The sequence below is a fragment of the Vipera berus genome, assembly GCF_964194415.1.
Source record: "Vipera berus genome assembly, chromosome: 1".
NCBI classification, from domain to species: domain Eukaryota; kingdom Metazoa; phylum Chordata; class Lepidosauria; order Squamata; family Viperidae; genus Vipera; species Vipera berus.
The window spans coordinates 62,197,098-62,211,633 of NC_138202.1; the positions used below are offsets into that span (position 1 = coordinate 62,197,098).

Genomic DNA, 14,536 nt, shown 5'->3' on the forward strand with positions numbered 1-14,536 from the left:
AGGTTAGTCCATGTTTTGCTGGCATATGTTAGAACAGGTAGCACACACTGATCAAAAACGTTTCCCTTCATGCATAGGGGGATGTTGTTCTTAGCTTGCCAAATGCCTGCCAACCACATTTAACACACCATTTCAATTTCCTTTTTTGTATCACCTTCCTTTGAGATCCATTGGCCAAGGTATATGTAGTGGTCTACTATATCTAGTTCTTCTCCAGGTATATTTTTTTCTTTCTTTGGTGAATTTATTAAACATAACCTGGCTCTTTTTCAGGTTTATTTTCAAGCCAAATGGTTGTCCCGCTTTGTGCAGCTCTTGTATGTGTCTTTGTAGCTTTTCTGAGTCTTGTGAAAAGAGAACAATATTATCTGCAAATGTTAAGTGGTTTAAATAGGCTCCATTGATTTTTATTCCATCTTTTGCCTCGTTTAGTTTGCGAAATACTTCTTCAAGGCAGGTTGAGAAAAGGATAGGTTTTTGTTTTCTTGGATAGCTCCAAATATAAACTTGCAAAAACTCATAGAACAGACCGTTTTCCTATAAATCTATGTATTTGATGGGACTGGTTTCAAAAAATCTTGTGTGTGAAGTTATACATGCAAATACAAAAAGATGCTTTTCAATATCAACAATAGAACTAAGATATAAATCTCCAGTCTATCACTGGACGGTAACAGAGGTTAGCTGAAATTGGTTTAAAAGTTTGACAAATAAATACAGTGCATGAGAGGAGACAATGTATAAAAGGAATAGAGATCTGTGATTTTTAAGGATTGTGTTCATGGAACATTCTTAATTTTGTTGCTAATTTAACTGATTTTATGAATTTGCAGCCTTTTTAAATTCTAGTGATTTAACAAAAAAGTAATGTTCATTCCTGTCTACGTATTTTATTTACATTAATACTACTATTTTTTAAAAAATATGCTATCATCAGGTTTATTTTTTAAAAAAAAAAATCAGACTATATAACATATTTAGGTTGCAAATCCCAGATCTTGTTTATTTATAAAGCAATAAATATTCAAAGAAGCATAATAAATTGCACGGGCATGTGTAAACAAACTGTACATTATAACTGAACCTAGTTCAGCAAGGATTACTGGAAAAAAAATACTTCAAGGAGCACATCATCCTGAGTGGGTAATTTGTGGCAATGGGTATGGGAAGATGCTTAGAAACACTTGCGATGGACAATAGATGGACCAGCCTCATCATACTCCTGTTTGCTGATCCACATCTGCTGGAAGGTTGAAAGAGATGCCAAGATGGAGCCTCCAATCCAGACAGAGTACTTTCGCTCAGGGGGGGCAATGATCTAAGTGGAGAAAATAAACAAGATTTCAGAAGGAGCTACATCAATCTGGGTTTCTAAGCAACATAACTTTGTGGAATTTGTTTCCAATAACAATGACTTCTTAACAGTGAGACATCAGTGCACAAATTGTACTAAACTTCTACATCTGAATTCTGACTTGGGTAGAAGAATTATGAAAATCTTGGTGAAGAAAAAGTATGTCTTGCTTACTTGAGCTGCAAAGCAATATAGGGGGTACATTGTTAGTTATTGTTGTTTATTATAAAATGGACAGTTAGGACTTTTTTTTAGGAAGTGGAAAGAGAAAAATCTTCCTTTCCAATTAATACATTCTTTAAACTTGAAAGTTTCTCCATTCTAAGGCCGTGGAGAAGAGCATTGTTCAATAAAACAGTTCTAACCCTTGAGAAGCACTGGCTGTAGATTTTATTGAACCTTTAGTTAGGACTCTTACAAAGTTACATTAATCTCTTCAAGAGCACAATTTCCAGGGACTTGGAAGTTTGGTATATGAAACAAATTCTCACACCTTAATTTTCATTGTGCTGGGAGCCAAAGCAGTGATTTCTTTCTGCATTCGATCAGCAATGCCAGGGTACATGGTAGTACCACCAGAGAGTACATTGTTGGCATACAGATCTTTACGGATGTCAATATCACACTTCATTATGCTGTTATAGGTAGTTTCATGAATGCCAGCAGATTCCATACCTTGGAAAGAAATGAATATTGATAGGCTATTGACCAATGAAGTATACAGGAATCACAACATTTGAGCATTATTAATAGCAGAAGGCTATACAAAAAAATGTAAAAATAAAAAAGCATTTATCAAATAATTTTCTATAAAAATAGAAGGCAGAATTAATACATTAGACATGAGCAAGCCACACACATATAGCCATACGGAATTCCTGGACTCAGTGGTTGTAGATGCCCCTTTTTTTGCAGTTGCAGAAAAGTGACTGCATATTTTTACCCCTTGAAAGCTGGATGCACATGTAAGTCCTAAGAAGGCATGGCACTATTAAGAGACAAAAATATTTCCAAAGTCCCCTTAAAAACCCAGCTTTGTCTGCATATGTTGCAAGGCATCATCTACTTTGCAGCCCTCACTCTTCCACAAAATGTATTATGCAACCTTTGAATCCAAAAAGGTTGGGAATTAACTCTTTTTCCTAAATCACACTTGATCTAAGTCCAAGTAAATTTGGAAGGAAGGATTTTGTTTTGCTTTTGTTGTGACAAAAAATGTAGATCAGAGATTTTAACATAGAGCCAATTATTGTTTTTCCCCTCCTCCTGCAGCAATTTATACAAGATAATTTTTGCTATCTGTTTTTCTATTTCATGTATTGCATCATTTGATGCAGCTATCTCTGCTGTATGGACAAAAGTCAAGATTGTATTTAGGAAGGCAAAAAAAAAATGAAGCTATGAACAGAAGCTTAGCAGTGAGCATAAGAAAAACCTACACCAGAAATACAAATTCAAGGGTTACATTCCAATGTATTAGTGGACAGGTGGCATCTTAAAGTGAACTGAAATTAGATCTATAACAAGGCAACAGCTGATGAACAACTGCTCCTAAATCCATAAGGCTTGTATTAGAAAGATTGGATGCATCATCAGTTGCAAAGAATATGAATCTACACTTGCTTTTAAAAAAAACACACTCAGGGCCATTAAGTGATCACAGGATACAAGTCCTAGGCATTGCTCCAATATAGTTTTTTTTCCATTTTAGCTGATTTTATATAAATTGACCTTCTAAAATGTACTACAATTAAGCAAGATGTCCACGCTGAAATCAAAATAAACAAAAAATGAAAAAATACACATATCCAAGCCATAATGCCATGTTAATAAACCCATCTTTTTTTAAAGGATATTCAGCTTCACTTTGACATTAGTAAGATAATGATCTGACACAGTCAAGACTGCCATTCTAAATTCAACACTGTGGAGGGATAAAAAGATTTAGCCCTTTAAGCACATTTATGCCAGGCTAGAATTCTTCTCTTGAATATAGTCGTTAAACTACTAAACCAAACTGTATTTCAAAGGTATTTTGTGCTTTTTAAATATATATTCCTTTATACCCAAAGCAGTATGATCGTGCATGAAGTCATTTGTACCACAAAAGGAAAGGAATTTGTGCCTTTGGCAGACCTTCCTGCCTTATGGATTAATTTATGATAATAGTCACATTGTATGTTGAAGTAGAGAGACAACCAGAGATGAAGATGTGCCCAAGAATTAAACATTTTTTAAATTTTTTGCTGTTGAAGAGAATTCTCAAATCGTTGAATGAGTAATTTCAGTGTAAGTAATTAAGATCAAAATGAGAGTTGCTATGCTTCTGACAAACTTATTTATTGGCATTGCTGCAATAATTCCACACAGGAGGCAAATGCATTCCAAAAATAGTAACTGAATGCAGGATTTTTAAAAATTGTTTGGCTACATGGAATGGGAGCTCTCCAGCAACAGCTGCTGGTAGCCAGTTTCACTGTTACCGTATATTGGTTTATGTTTCTTTGTTTTAAAAATTAGAAATGTCAATCACATTTGCAAGGTAGTTTTAAAATATTACAGTGATAAAATGATGCCACCTGTGTCCAGGACAGATGTCTCTATTGCAGGTACAGAGATGCAGTGAGTCCTGGAATCAGGGAATTGCCCTGAATTACCGGTAATTGTAGTCAACAACAGTACTCAAACATTCCTCCAATAGTGTGTATAATATAGGTACACAATATAGGTATATTATATTATACACACTATACCTATATAGGTATAGTGTGTATAATATAGGTACACAAGACAAGATTCCTAATCAGCTGTACACTAACTCATGGACTTCTTTTCTTAGAAAGATTATCTTTTACTTTCTCATCCTTTTGTATACAAATGTATAGCCCGAGGCTGCAAAGCCACTTGTGGTTCTTCCCAGTGTGTTGAGTCCAACACCCATAGTTCCTCCAAAAGTTATTTCAAATTATTTCTTAATGTTGCTGTAGGAGAAAGTGGTTTAAATACATGTGGAGTACTTCTATGAGTTGTATTTGTTTCAATTTAATTTAATTTCTGATTTATTGCAGTATGGCAGCCAATAATAATTTCATATGGTCAGCCAGCCAGCCAAGACCAAAGTAACTTCAAGCTAAAACTTCCATGTAAAAGAATTCCTTACCAATAAATGATGGCTGGAAGAGGGTTTCCGGACAGCGGAAACGCTCATTCCCAATTGTGATGACTTGTCCATCAGGCAACTCATAACTTTTCTCTAGCGAAGAAGAGGAGGCTGCTGTAGCCATTTCATTCTCAAAGTCCAGAGCAACATAGCATAATTTCTCCTTAATGTCACGGACAATTTCACGTTCAGCTGTAAAGACAAAACCAAAAATGCTTAGAAAGAAGGAAAAGACAAAGGCAAGCAAAAGTGAAGTTAAAAATCCTCTCCCCATAGTTCATTTTGATCATTACTCTTTCAATATGTCCTCAGGGTAATTTCCCCCCCCCAAGATGCTTAGAAGTTGGATCAGATACAGGGGTTTCACCATAACTGATGATGAGGGGGAAAAATTATGGACAAATAGAGATTATGCAGAAGCAAATAGAAAGTATAGGAACAGAATTTAAGAGGAGAAAAGTACAGTGTGGTGGCTCCAGTTATAGAAAACATTTAAATAATTCCAAGTATTTATTGATATGACTTAATTTAATGATTAATCTTATGGGGCATTGTTAAGCATCAAATAATGAAATGCGCCAATAAAGAATGTAAAGGGAGTTTTTTTTAAAAAAAAATCAAGCAGGATCGTATTTGTATGGACACACACAAAAATATATTTGTGTTGTAAGTTATATGTTAGACTATATTTAATTAAAATAGATACAATTAAATCAATGAGATTAGAACCAATAGTGTATGGTAGGATAACATTAAACTTTACATAGATTTTAAAAACCATAATGTTAGAAGTGCCTTAATAAGAATATGCAATAGTTATAAAATTAGGCTGTGCCCTAAAATATCTTTAATGGTTTCTTTTATAAAAAAAAGAAACAGCAGACAGAGACAAATGGTAAATGTAGGAAAACAGAAAAGTTAAAAGAAAACAATGGACTGCAGAAGAATTTATTTTTAATGTTTTCATATGCATTAATAAAAATATTTAATATAGATAGGAGGGTAACTGGAATTGAACAATGTAAGACAGAATTTGAAAATGAATTGTGTAAAAATAAAGAATTTGAGATTACTAAAATGTATAAACTTTTGTTGAGTTTGAAATGGAAGAAGTAGAAGTTAAAGATTGAAATATCAGAAGACTTAAGAATTTTGGTTATAATATAGAGATAAATAAATGGGGAAAATGTGGTTAAAAGGATTAAAACTCAGACTGTGGTATAACTTAAGAGAGAATTTCTACTCGTGTAAAATATCCAATAAAAATATTTTTTTAAAAATGAGGCTAGAATCAGTCATGTTGAACTAAAACCCCTTTAGTTTCAACAGTTATGCTTTAAATATGACTGAATCTAGATCCCACACAACTTTTTAATTTGATACGACACTGAAAATTCTACTGCTGAGCCTATGTGTATACTCAACTATATAAATATATATTAACAGTAACTTTTTGAATTCCTTTTTCAGATGCAAAAACATTAGTCAAAGTACATTTGAACTGTAATTACCTGTTGTTACAAAGGAATAGCCACGTTCTGTCAGAATCTTCATGAGGTAGTCAGTCAGGTCCCTGCCAGCCAAATCCAGACGCATAATAGCATGTGGAAGAGCATAACCTTCATAGATAGGGACATTGTGCGTGACTCCATCCCCTGAATCAAGGACAATACCTGTAAAACAGAAATGCCCAAGTTGTTATAATATCAGCATTTTTAAAAAATGTTCTTGCACATGTCATGCAACCTCTCCAGATGCAGGTTAGGTGAACAGTTTAAAAAAAAATCAATACGCAATGAGAATGTGCAATTAAAGTCTGATGTGACAGATGAGCATGAAACATAACCTTCCTCAGTAATTCTCAGTGTCTTACAAGTTGAAATGCCAAAGGGAATATTTTCTTAACTTCAGCCAGCTGTAGACCTTAATTCTTCCTTGAACCAATTTTGAATTAAAATGGCTTCAATGGATTATAGTCTTCCTTTCATTTTTATGTCATCCCATAGTAGTTTGATGATGTTGCATTTTAATAAACAAAGAACTTAGCAGAACACTGTGTTCATGTCATTCAGCTGAATCTGAACTAGTTATTTCTAATACGGGGATACACTCTTAAATTTGTCTATTATAGATGACAATTCTTCTTAAGTTCCCATGTTTTATGCACACAGGTCCTTGAGATATATTCAGCAGTGGTACTTTTTTCATGGTCTCACCACATCATCCTTTTTTATCTTAATGTCTAGTATCACAAAAGTGGAACCAACTGCCTGAATCCCTCCTACTAGGGCAGGGGTAGGCAACCTTGGCTCTTTTATGACTCGTGGACTTCAACTCCCAGAATTCCTGAGCACAGCTGGCTCAGGAATTCTGGGAGCTGAAGTCCACGAGTCATAAAAGAGCCAAGTTTGCCTACCCCTGTACTAGGGCATTCACTTTGATCTCAGCTAAATCTATTAGACTATTTAACTAACATATATGGTAAGAAGATGGGACGATGGCAGTCACAGGAGATCATCAAGGTCACTTGAGTACATTTATTGGCAGCATCTGTTAAATTTGGTTTATCCCTTAAAGCTAAGCAGGATCAGACTGGTTAGTGCATAGCTGGGAGAGCACCATAAAGTTCTAACATTATAGACTATGCTGGGAAGTAAAATCATCATCATCATCATCAGAAATGAAGCAATAGCAAATAATGTCCATGCTATTGTTACCAAGAACACAAATTGTCCATATCCATCCAAAGCTAAGCTCAGTTTGAGGGAAACTTTGCCTTTTGACTGAGCTCAACAATGGTTCGACTATAAAATTTTCAAAGAGATTCCTAGCACTAATTGGCCCAACATATTGGCAGTCTCCAATATGTTATAAGGCAGAAGTCCCCAACCTTTTGGGCACCAGGGACCAGTTATGTGGAGACAGGTTTTTCCATGGACTGGAGAGTGTGTGGTTTTGTGTGCTGCCTGTATCCCATGGATGGGGCTTTCCTTGTTTGTGCGGCCCGGTTGCTGGCATGCCGCGGCTCGGTACCAGTCCACAGACCGGGGGTTGGGGAACCCTGTTATAAGGCACCCTTCCTTAACCTGATTTAAAGTTGAGAGCACTTAAGTTTTCAGAATTCTCCAGCCACCGTAGCTTTTTGGTGAGAATTCTGAATTCACACATCTACGACAAACCTAGGCGGGAAGAGCTGCTATGAGATCCAAATAACGTGAGATCATATAGGATCAATAACTACTTCAGATGCTGCTACCTTAATATACGAAGGAGAGTAATTAATATGGGTGTTTGAAATATGGTAAACCAGTGGTTTTTCCATCTTTTCAAGATGAGGAGGGATAAGGGTGTGATATTCTTTATTTTAGATGCTGAGCACAGAAATAGGAAATACTATTTTTCAAAACTGTAGAAAAGTAGCATAGAAGTGGGCTTGTATCTATTATAGCTTTATATGAAAATGCCTGCTATGTGCAATAATTGCCCATGTTATACATAGCATAACTGCACTTCTGGTTCAGTGAAGTGGACCACATTGCCATTCCTTTCATGTGTAAATTACAATTTCTACTTAATGCTGTTCTCAATGGTAAGCAAGCAGTGTTCATTAAAGGATTATGCCTCTCCTCTTAAGATAATTTTTAAATATGAATATATTTGAGCTGCCACTGTTGTAGTATTCAGACATCAGTTTCTCAAAAGTGAAGGATGGGGGCATTCTCTCTAAATCAATATGATATTAAGTCACTGTAATCATTATAATGTCCAAGGGAATTTGCAGGAAATGAAGAAATGCTAATTATTTGAGGCAATTAAACTTCCAAGAGTTGTGTCATTTCATTGGTTGGTACTATTTTTAAAAAATTAAATACTACCACCATTCATAATCAGCTGCAAGAATGCTGAAATCTGAGGTTTTACATTTTTGTTTTGAATTTAATTCTGCATTATACAAGTGTCATCTGCAACGCTGACCCCCCACAGGCATTTTTCTAATCCACCCACTAAATGAAGAAATATGGTTTCCTTCATGAAATGAATTGAAATTCTGTCCATTAGGGAAAGCTCCATCATAATGAAATGAACTGGTTTTGTAACTCAGAGACAGTGCTACTTAAGGGCTACAATTGAGCCCAAAATTTATGTTGCTAGGTGAGACATTTAAATGAGTTTTGCCTCATTTTACAATCTTTCTTGCCATAGCTGTTAAGGAAATCCCTTTTTTTAAAGTTAGTAACATGATTGTTACGTAACTCTGGCTTCACCATTGACAATGCTTGTCAGAAGGTCACAAAAGATGATCGCATGACCCTTGGACATCGCAACGGTCATAAATATGAGTCAGTTGCCAAGCATCTGAATTTTGATCACACGACTAAGGGGATGCAGTTATAAGTGTGAAAAAGGTCATAAGTCACTTTTTTCAGTGCCACTGTAACTTCAAATGGTCACTAAACAAAATGTTGTAAATCAAGGACTACACCTATATTAGGCAACCTGATGCCTTTCAGTGGCTTTTGAATTCAATTTATCACCTCCACCCAAAATGGCCAATACTAAAAGATTTGTAATTGTAGTTTGAAAAAAGAAAGAGAAGGGAGACCAGCATGTCGTCTGTTTCTAATATGTATTTACTGGGTCAGTGCTCAAGGGAAGAATCTGCTGAGGAAAACAATTAATTATTATTATTATTTACCTGTAGTACGTCCAGAAGCATAGAGGGAGAGAACAGCTTGGATTGCCACATACATGGCAGGCACATTGAAGGTCTCAAACATAATTTGGGTCATCTTCTCACGATTGGCTTTGGGATTCAGAGGAGCTTCTGTGAGCAGGGTGGGATGTTCTTCAGGGGCAACACGCAGTTCATTATAGAAAGTATGGTGCCAAATTTTTTCCATGTCATCCCAATTAGTAATTATTCCATGCTCAATGGGATATTTCAAAGTCAGAATGCCTCTCTTGCTCTGTGCTTCATCACCCACATAAGAGTCTTTCTGGCCCATACCAACCATGACACCCTAAAGGCAGAAGGGACATGAAAAACAATGCGATGGATTCAGAAACCTGATACCACCATCTTTCTCCACCAAACGCCCTCCGTGTGTGTTTACACTTCAGTAATAACTCACCAGTGTAGCTGTTGAATTCTAATAAATCTATGGGTATGAAGTTGGGAAATTGTAAATACACAGCATGAAACCACTGACTTCTGTATGCAGATCCTTGAATCTAATGTACATATAAATGTTTCATTCTTTGGGTTGGCCATTAAAGGTATGTAACGTGAGGGTAAAGTAATACTATGAGGTGTAATTTGGTAGATTTCTTCTTACTCTCTCGAACACAAAAAGCAGATCTCTGCACTTCCAAACCAGTGATGGTCAGCATTCCTTCTTACACTCAAAATCTGATCCCTGCAACACTTACTAGTAATTTATTCAGTCTGCAATCTTCAGAAATATTTCCACACCACCCACTTAACCCATTGATTTTGGCAAGTGGGATTTAGGGACTCAGCAGTGCAGACTCACTTCTAAATTCTGAATTTGTATTCACTAACTTTGAAGTCTGAGATATTTTTTTTATTTAGCCCTTATAAAGGCATTGCTCCAATTTGGATTTTCCCTTTATGTGAGCTAGGTGCAGTTATTAGTGTGTGTTCTTACATTATATTTTCAATAAGGAAAAAATGTCCTGGTTTAAATTTGCACATTGCAATTTCTGCTACAAAAATGAACGTGTAGCATTGCAAGAGATCCTAACGCCTATTTATATGACCAAATAGCCTGAAGCTAAACACTCCAAGAAAAAAGAAAAATACCAATTACAATATTGTAGTAATAAAAATTAAAAAGAGTTTAAGGAAGTTCACATGTTTATGATTTTGAGAAAAGATGGGAAGAGAAATGCAGCAAAAGTGCTATGAAACAAGGGAGGAGAGATGCAACAGATTGAAAAAGAGAAAGGAGAGAATAGGAGATTGCCCATGTGTGCTCCAAAGAGACTATTTGACAGTGGTTTCCTGTGGACTTGAGCACTGAGAAATGATGGGATTAGTCATCTTGTTTGCAACCATGGCAGAAACTTTCAAAGGACACTAAGGTCACAAACCTCATTTTCTAATCACTTTTGGAAATTGCTCGTTATGTAGTGCTAAGTTATTAGAGACCTTCAGATTGACGTTTGAAAACCCTTTGTAAATCTGCCTTCAATTCTGAATGAAAGAAAATCTTAAAGAATTTAAAAAATCTGAAATAAACAATTTCTTAGAAAGTTTTAAATGGACTAAAGGTCCAGATAAAATTGGAAATTGAAATTTCTACAATAAGATTTTGGAATTAATAATAAAGTATAATCAGCTTTTCATGGAAAATAGATCCACTTTATTTTTACAAGACATAACTTAGATAAATAATTTTAATAAGACTATATATATATAATCTTATTGCAAGATGGTGCAATATAAATATCAGACTTCTGAAGAATAGAATCAGAAAATAATAGTCACAATATCAATAATGTCAGTAATGATCTCTGCTTCCATAAATAAACAATGTTCAAAAAATGTTATTGAAGAAATATTGCAACAGGTTTTATCTGACAAAATAGAAATGGTATTTCAAGAGGATTTACAACTGAGAGGCCAAGAGAATGATTTAGAAAAGGATGTTTCACTGGCTCTACAAAATAAATTGGCTGAGGTTTCAAATTTAAAAGGGAAATTTAAAAGGGACAAATGTGGATAATTTTACTCTCCTGGATTTACAGAAGAGCTAAAATCTTCATGAACTCTGTGGAATGGGACAAAGCAGAAATGAATCAAAATCAAATCCTATAACAATATTTGGATGAACTAACAATTAAGACTGTTAAAAATAAAAGGAATGTAAAGTTGTTTTATTTGATCAATATTAAAACATGATATGTTGTTACTTCTGGCTACACTTTATGGACTTTCTATGACACAAGGACCAAAAAGATTATCCTTTATTGGTTTATTTATAGAGCAGAGATGGGATATGGGATAAACAGATACATGTAACTTTAGAGACTGTGAAGAGTTACTAAATTTGTTTATACTTCTTGAAGGCTAAAAGTAACTTCTTTAGATATTTTTCTCTTTATTATGTTCTTATTTTTCTTTCATCTTATTTTTCTTTGCATTTTTATTCTATTTCCTTATTGCTTTTAGTTTGTAGTGGATTTAACTAGTGTAATCAATATTCTTAATAAATTAACTGTAATAAAATAATAAAAATTAAGAATAGTAGATAGACAGACAAGATATTAATTGAAAGAAATTGAGGACACAATGAAATCTCTGTTGGGCTGAGAAATCAAAATATTTACAGGAGCCAGGTATGATTTAAAGAAGCAAAGTGGGAATGGATGCTGGGTTGGGGGAAGGAGGAAGAACTGTGCATTGTATGGTGCTTGGACCATACACTTGAACCACAGTCTTTAAAACATCTATTCCCCTCTTGCTGTTCCTTGGAAGCGCCCAGAGAGCGTTACCTGGTGCCTAGGTCGGCCTACAATGGAAGGGAAGACGGCTCGGGGGGCATCATCTCCTGCGAAGCCCGCTTTCACCAAACCTGAGCCATTGTCGCACACCAGCGCGGTGGTCTCTTCGTCGTCACACATCTTGGAAAGGAAAGCGGGAGCTGCAAAATACAAAATCGAGCGAAGTTTCATCATCGCTGGCGGCAAGGTGGAAGGGGGCTCCGCCTACCGGCCAGACTCCCCAATGTTGGGTAAGCCCCCACCCCCACCCCCCACCCCACGCCAACAATCTCTCTAGAAACCCTTTCCTCTAAGCCCGGACCAGCAGTAAACGTACAAGTTGCTTCGGCAGAAAGACATTCAGATAGATGTTTTTTTTTAATTTTATTTATTTTAATTCCTTTTATATCCCGCCCTTCTCCGAAGACTCAGGGCGGCTTACAAGCTTAGCAGTAGCCTTCATTCTATGTATATGCCTGCTTATTAGGGCTTTCACACACACCCCAAGCGGCATTATTACAAAGTCAACTTATTGCCCCCAACAATCTGGGTCCTCATTTTATCTACCTCGGAAGGATGGAAGGCTGAGTCAACCTTGAGCCTTGTGGGATGCGAACCTGCACTAATTGCAGGCAGCTGGTGTTACTTAAGGAGGCATTAGCCCACTGCTCCACCAAGGCTCTTGGTGCCAGGGCGCGCACTTAACAAGGATGAGCCGGGAAGTCCCACCCCACTTTGGCTACGCATCTTCAATTCACCCGTTCGAGCGGCTGCACACGGATCTTGTTACCGTGCGGACTCCAGGCGCTGCCCCGGACGATTTTCGCTCCGGCTGCTGCAGGTCCAAGATGCCATTGGCGGCGCGTTCGACCCGTCGCTTCAGCAGCCGCCTTGCTGGATTGTTTAAAACCCACTCGGAAGTCGCCGCCAGTTACTGGGGAGGGTGTGTGTGTGCGTGTGTGTGTAGCAGAAACCCCGGGCTGTGAAAGAAGTTTCCCCGTTGAACGCCCCCACCCGCAGCCCAAGCCCTTCCTTTATACTTTGAAGGCACAGTGGAATCTGGGTTTGTGCCTTCCTACTTTGGTAGAGTCAGAATGCAGGAAATACCTTTTAAGCATTGGGGGGGTGGGGGGAGACTTTATGTTTCTTCGGATTTTTGTTTCCCGGCCGTAGCAAAGGGCAAATACAGTTAGGAAAACTTGGCAAACTTAGCGCCGCTCAGCGCAGAAACCGGGAGGGAAAAGCCTGCGCTAGGGCGCAGGCGGCTCTTTTTGCCTCATTAGAGCGCAAAGAAATGGCGGGAAACCGCGGGCGGGACGGACGGACGGACGGTACTTCCTAACCCAGTGGTCTTCAAACTCGGCCCTTTGATGACTCGTGGACTTCAACTCCCAGAATTCTTCAGCCAGGCATGCTGGCTGAGGAATCCTGGGAGTTGAAGTCCACGAGTCATCAAAGGGCCGAGTTTGAAGACCCCTGTCCTAACCCTACAAAACTTCGGGCGGCGGGAATCTTCTAAAACGCAGCCCATGTGGCCGCCATCTCTTCCCGAACCCTTCGGATGGAAATCCCCATCCCACCGAAATGCGCGACAGGATTGTGGAGAGCTGAGGTTTTCGTTCCTCTGGCGGTCGCTTTGGCTACCCTGAGTGCTTCCCGCGGTAGGGCAGCCTCCTTTGCAACCGCTCCGATTTCCGACGCTCTGTCCTTCCCCCACCCACCACCACCACCACTACTACTCCCCCATCCCGGTCCTTCCTCACATGCCTCTCGCGCCGATGGGCAGAAGCGGGGACGGTCAGCTGCGCTGTTGTTACTCACCGGCTCAACACTCTCTGTGCGGGGGTTGTGAAGCGCCAGCTGGGGTCTTGCTCGAGGGAAGCGCCACCCATTTATACCCGGCGGAGTGGCGGTGTCGCTCTCGGGCTTTGGAGGGACCAGCCAGGCACCTTGTCCTTATTTGGTCGGCTTCGCGCCATCGAGTAGCCGTGAGGCCATTAATGGAGTAGGGATGGTAAAAAGTCACAGCCGTCCGAAACACCCGGGGCTCCACAGCCCTTGTAAGGAAAGCGAAGGGGTTGCATTCAGCCGGCAAAAGGGGATGGCCAAATAGGGCACCCTGTTAAGACCGGGGGGGGGGGGATGTGGAAAGGTGGTGGTGGTGGTGGTGGTGGGTTATGTCAAATCTTGCCATCCCACTTCTGGAGAGTAGTTAAAAACAGTGTGTGAGTAAATGAAGGGAAGTCTGGAAGTGACTTTTTCCCACCCATCATGATAGATAGTTTAAAGAATCTCAAAGCTGTAGCAAGATCAATGCATTAAGCTCTAGCTGCCACAATGTCTAGTGTCCAAGAAGCAACTGGACCATCCAAATCTAACATTTCAAAGCACAGGGATGGACCCATGAAATGTATACACTTGCTGATGTCTGTTTTAAAATCCTGTTACTTTCATTGTCCTTCCGTCCTGCCACACCTCAGCAGTTGGTTAATTCTCCATTCCTAACTGTTCTGCGT

At 38.3% G+C, this 14,536-nt stretch overlaps 1 protein-coding gene across 3 annotated transcripts; it reads right to left on the reverse strand.

Moving 5' to 3' along the window:
- Positions 1-1,174: 1,174 nt before the first annotated feature.
- Positions 1,175-12,161, reverse strand: ACTC1 (actin alpha cardiac muscle 1; the record flags this gene model as incomplete). Of its 3 annotated transcripts, none has more annotated exons than XM_081312489.1 (6): positions 1,175-1,318; positions 1,848-2,029; positions 4,515-4,706; positions 6,026-6,187; positions 9,211-9,406; positions 12,033-12,161. In XM_081312489.1, 6 exons carry the CDS (start codon positions 12,159-12,161, stop codon positions 1,175-1,177), a joined length of 1,005 nt encoding a protein of 334 aa, XP_081168615.1. The 3 variants fall into 3 exon arrangements, with proteins under 3 accessions (XP_081168615.1, XP_081168614.1, XP_081168616.1); XM_081312488.1 differs by having other exon boundaries at positions 9,211-9,535; XM_081312490.1 differs by lacking the exons at positions 4,515-4,706; positions 12,033-12,161 and having other exon boundaries at positions 9,211-9,535.
- Between the last annotated feature and the right edge of the window lie 2,375 nt (positions 12,162-14,536).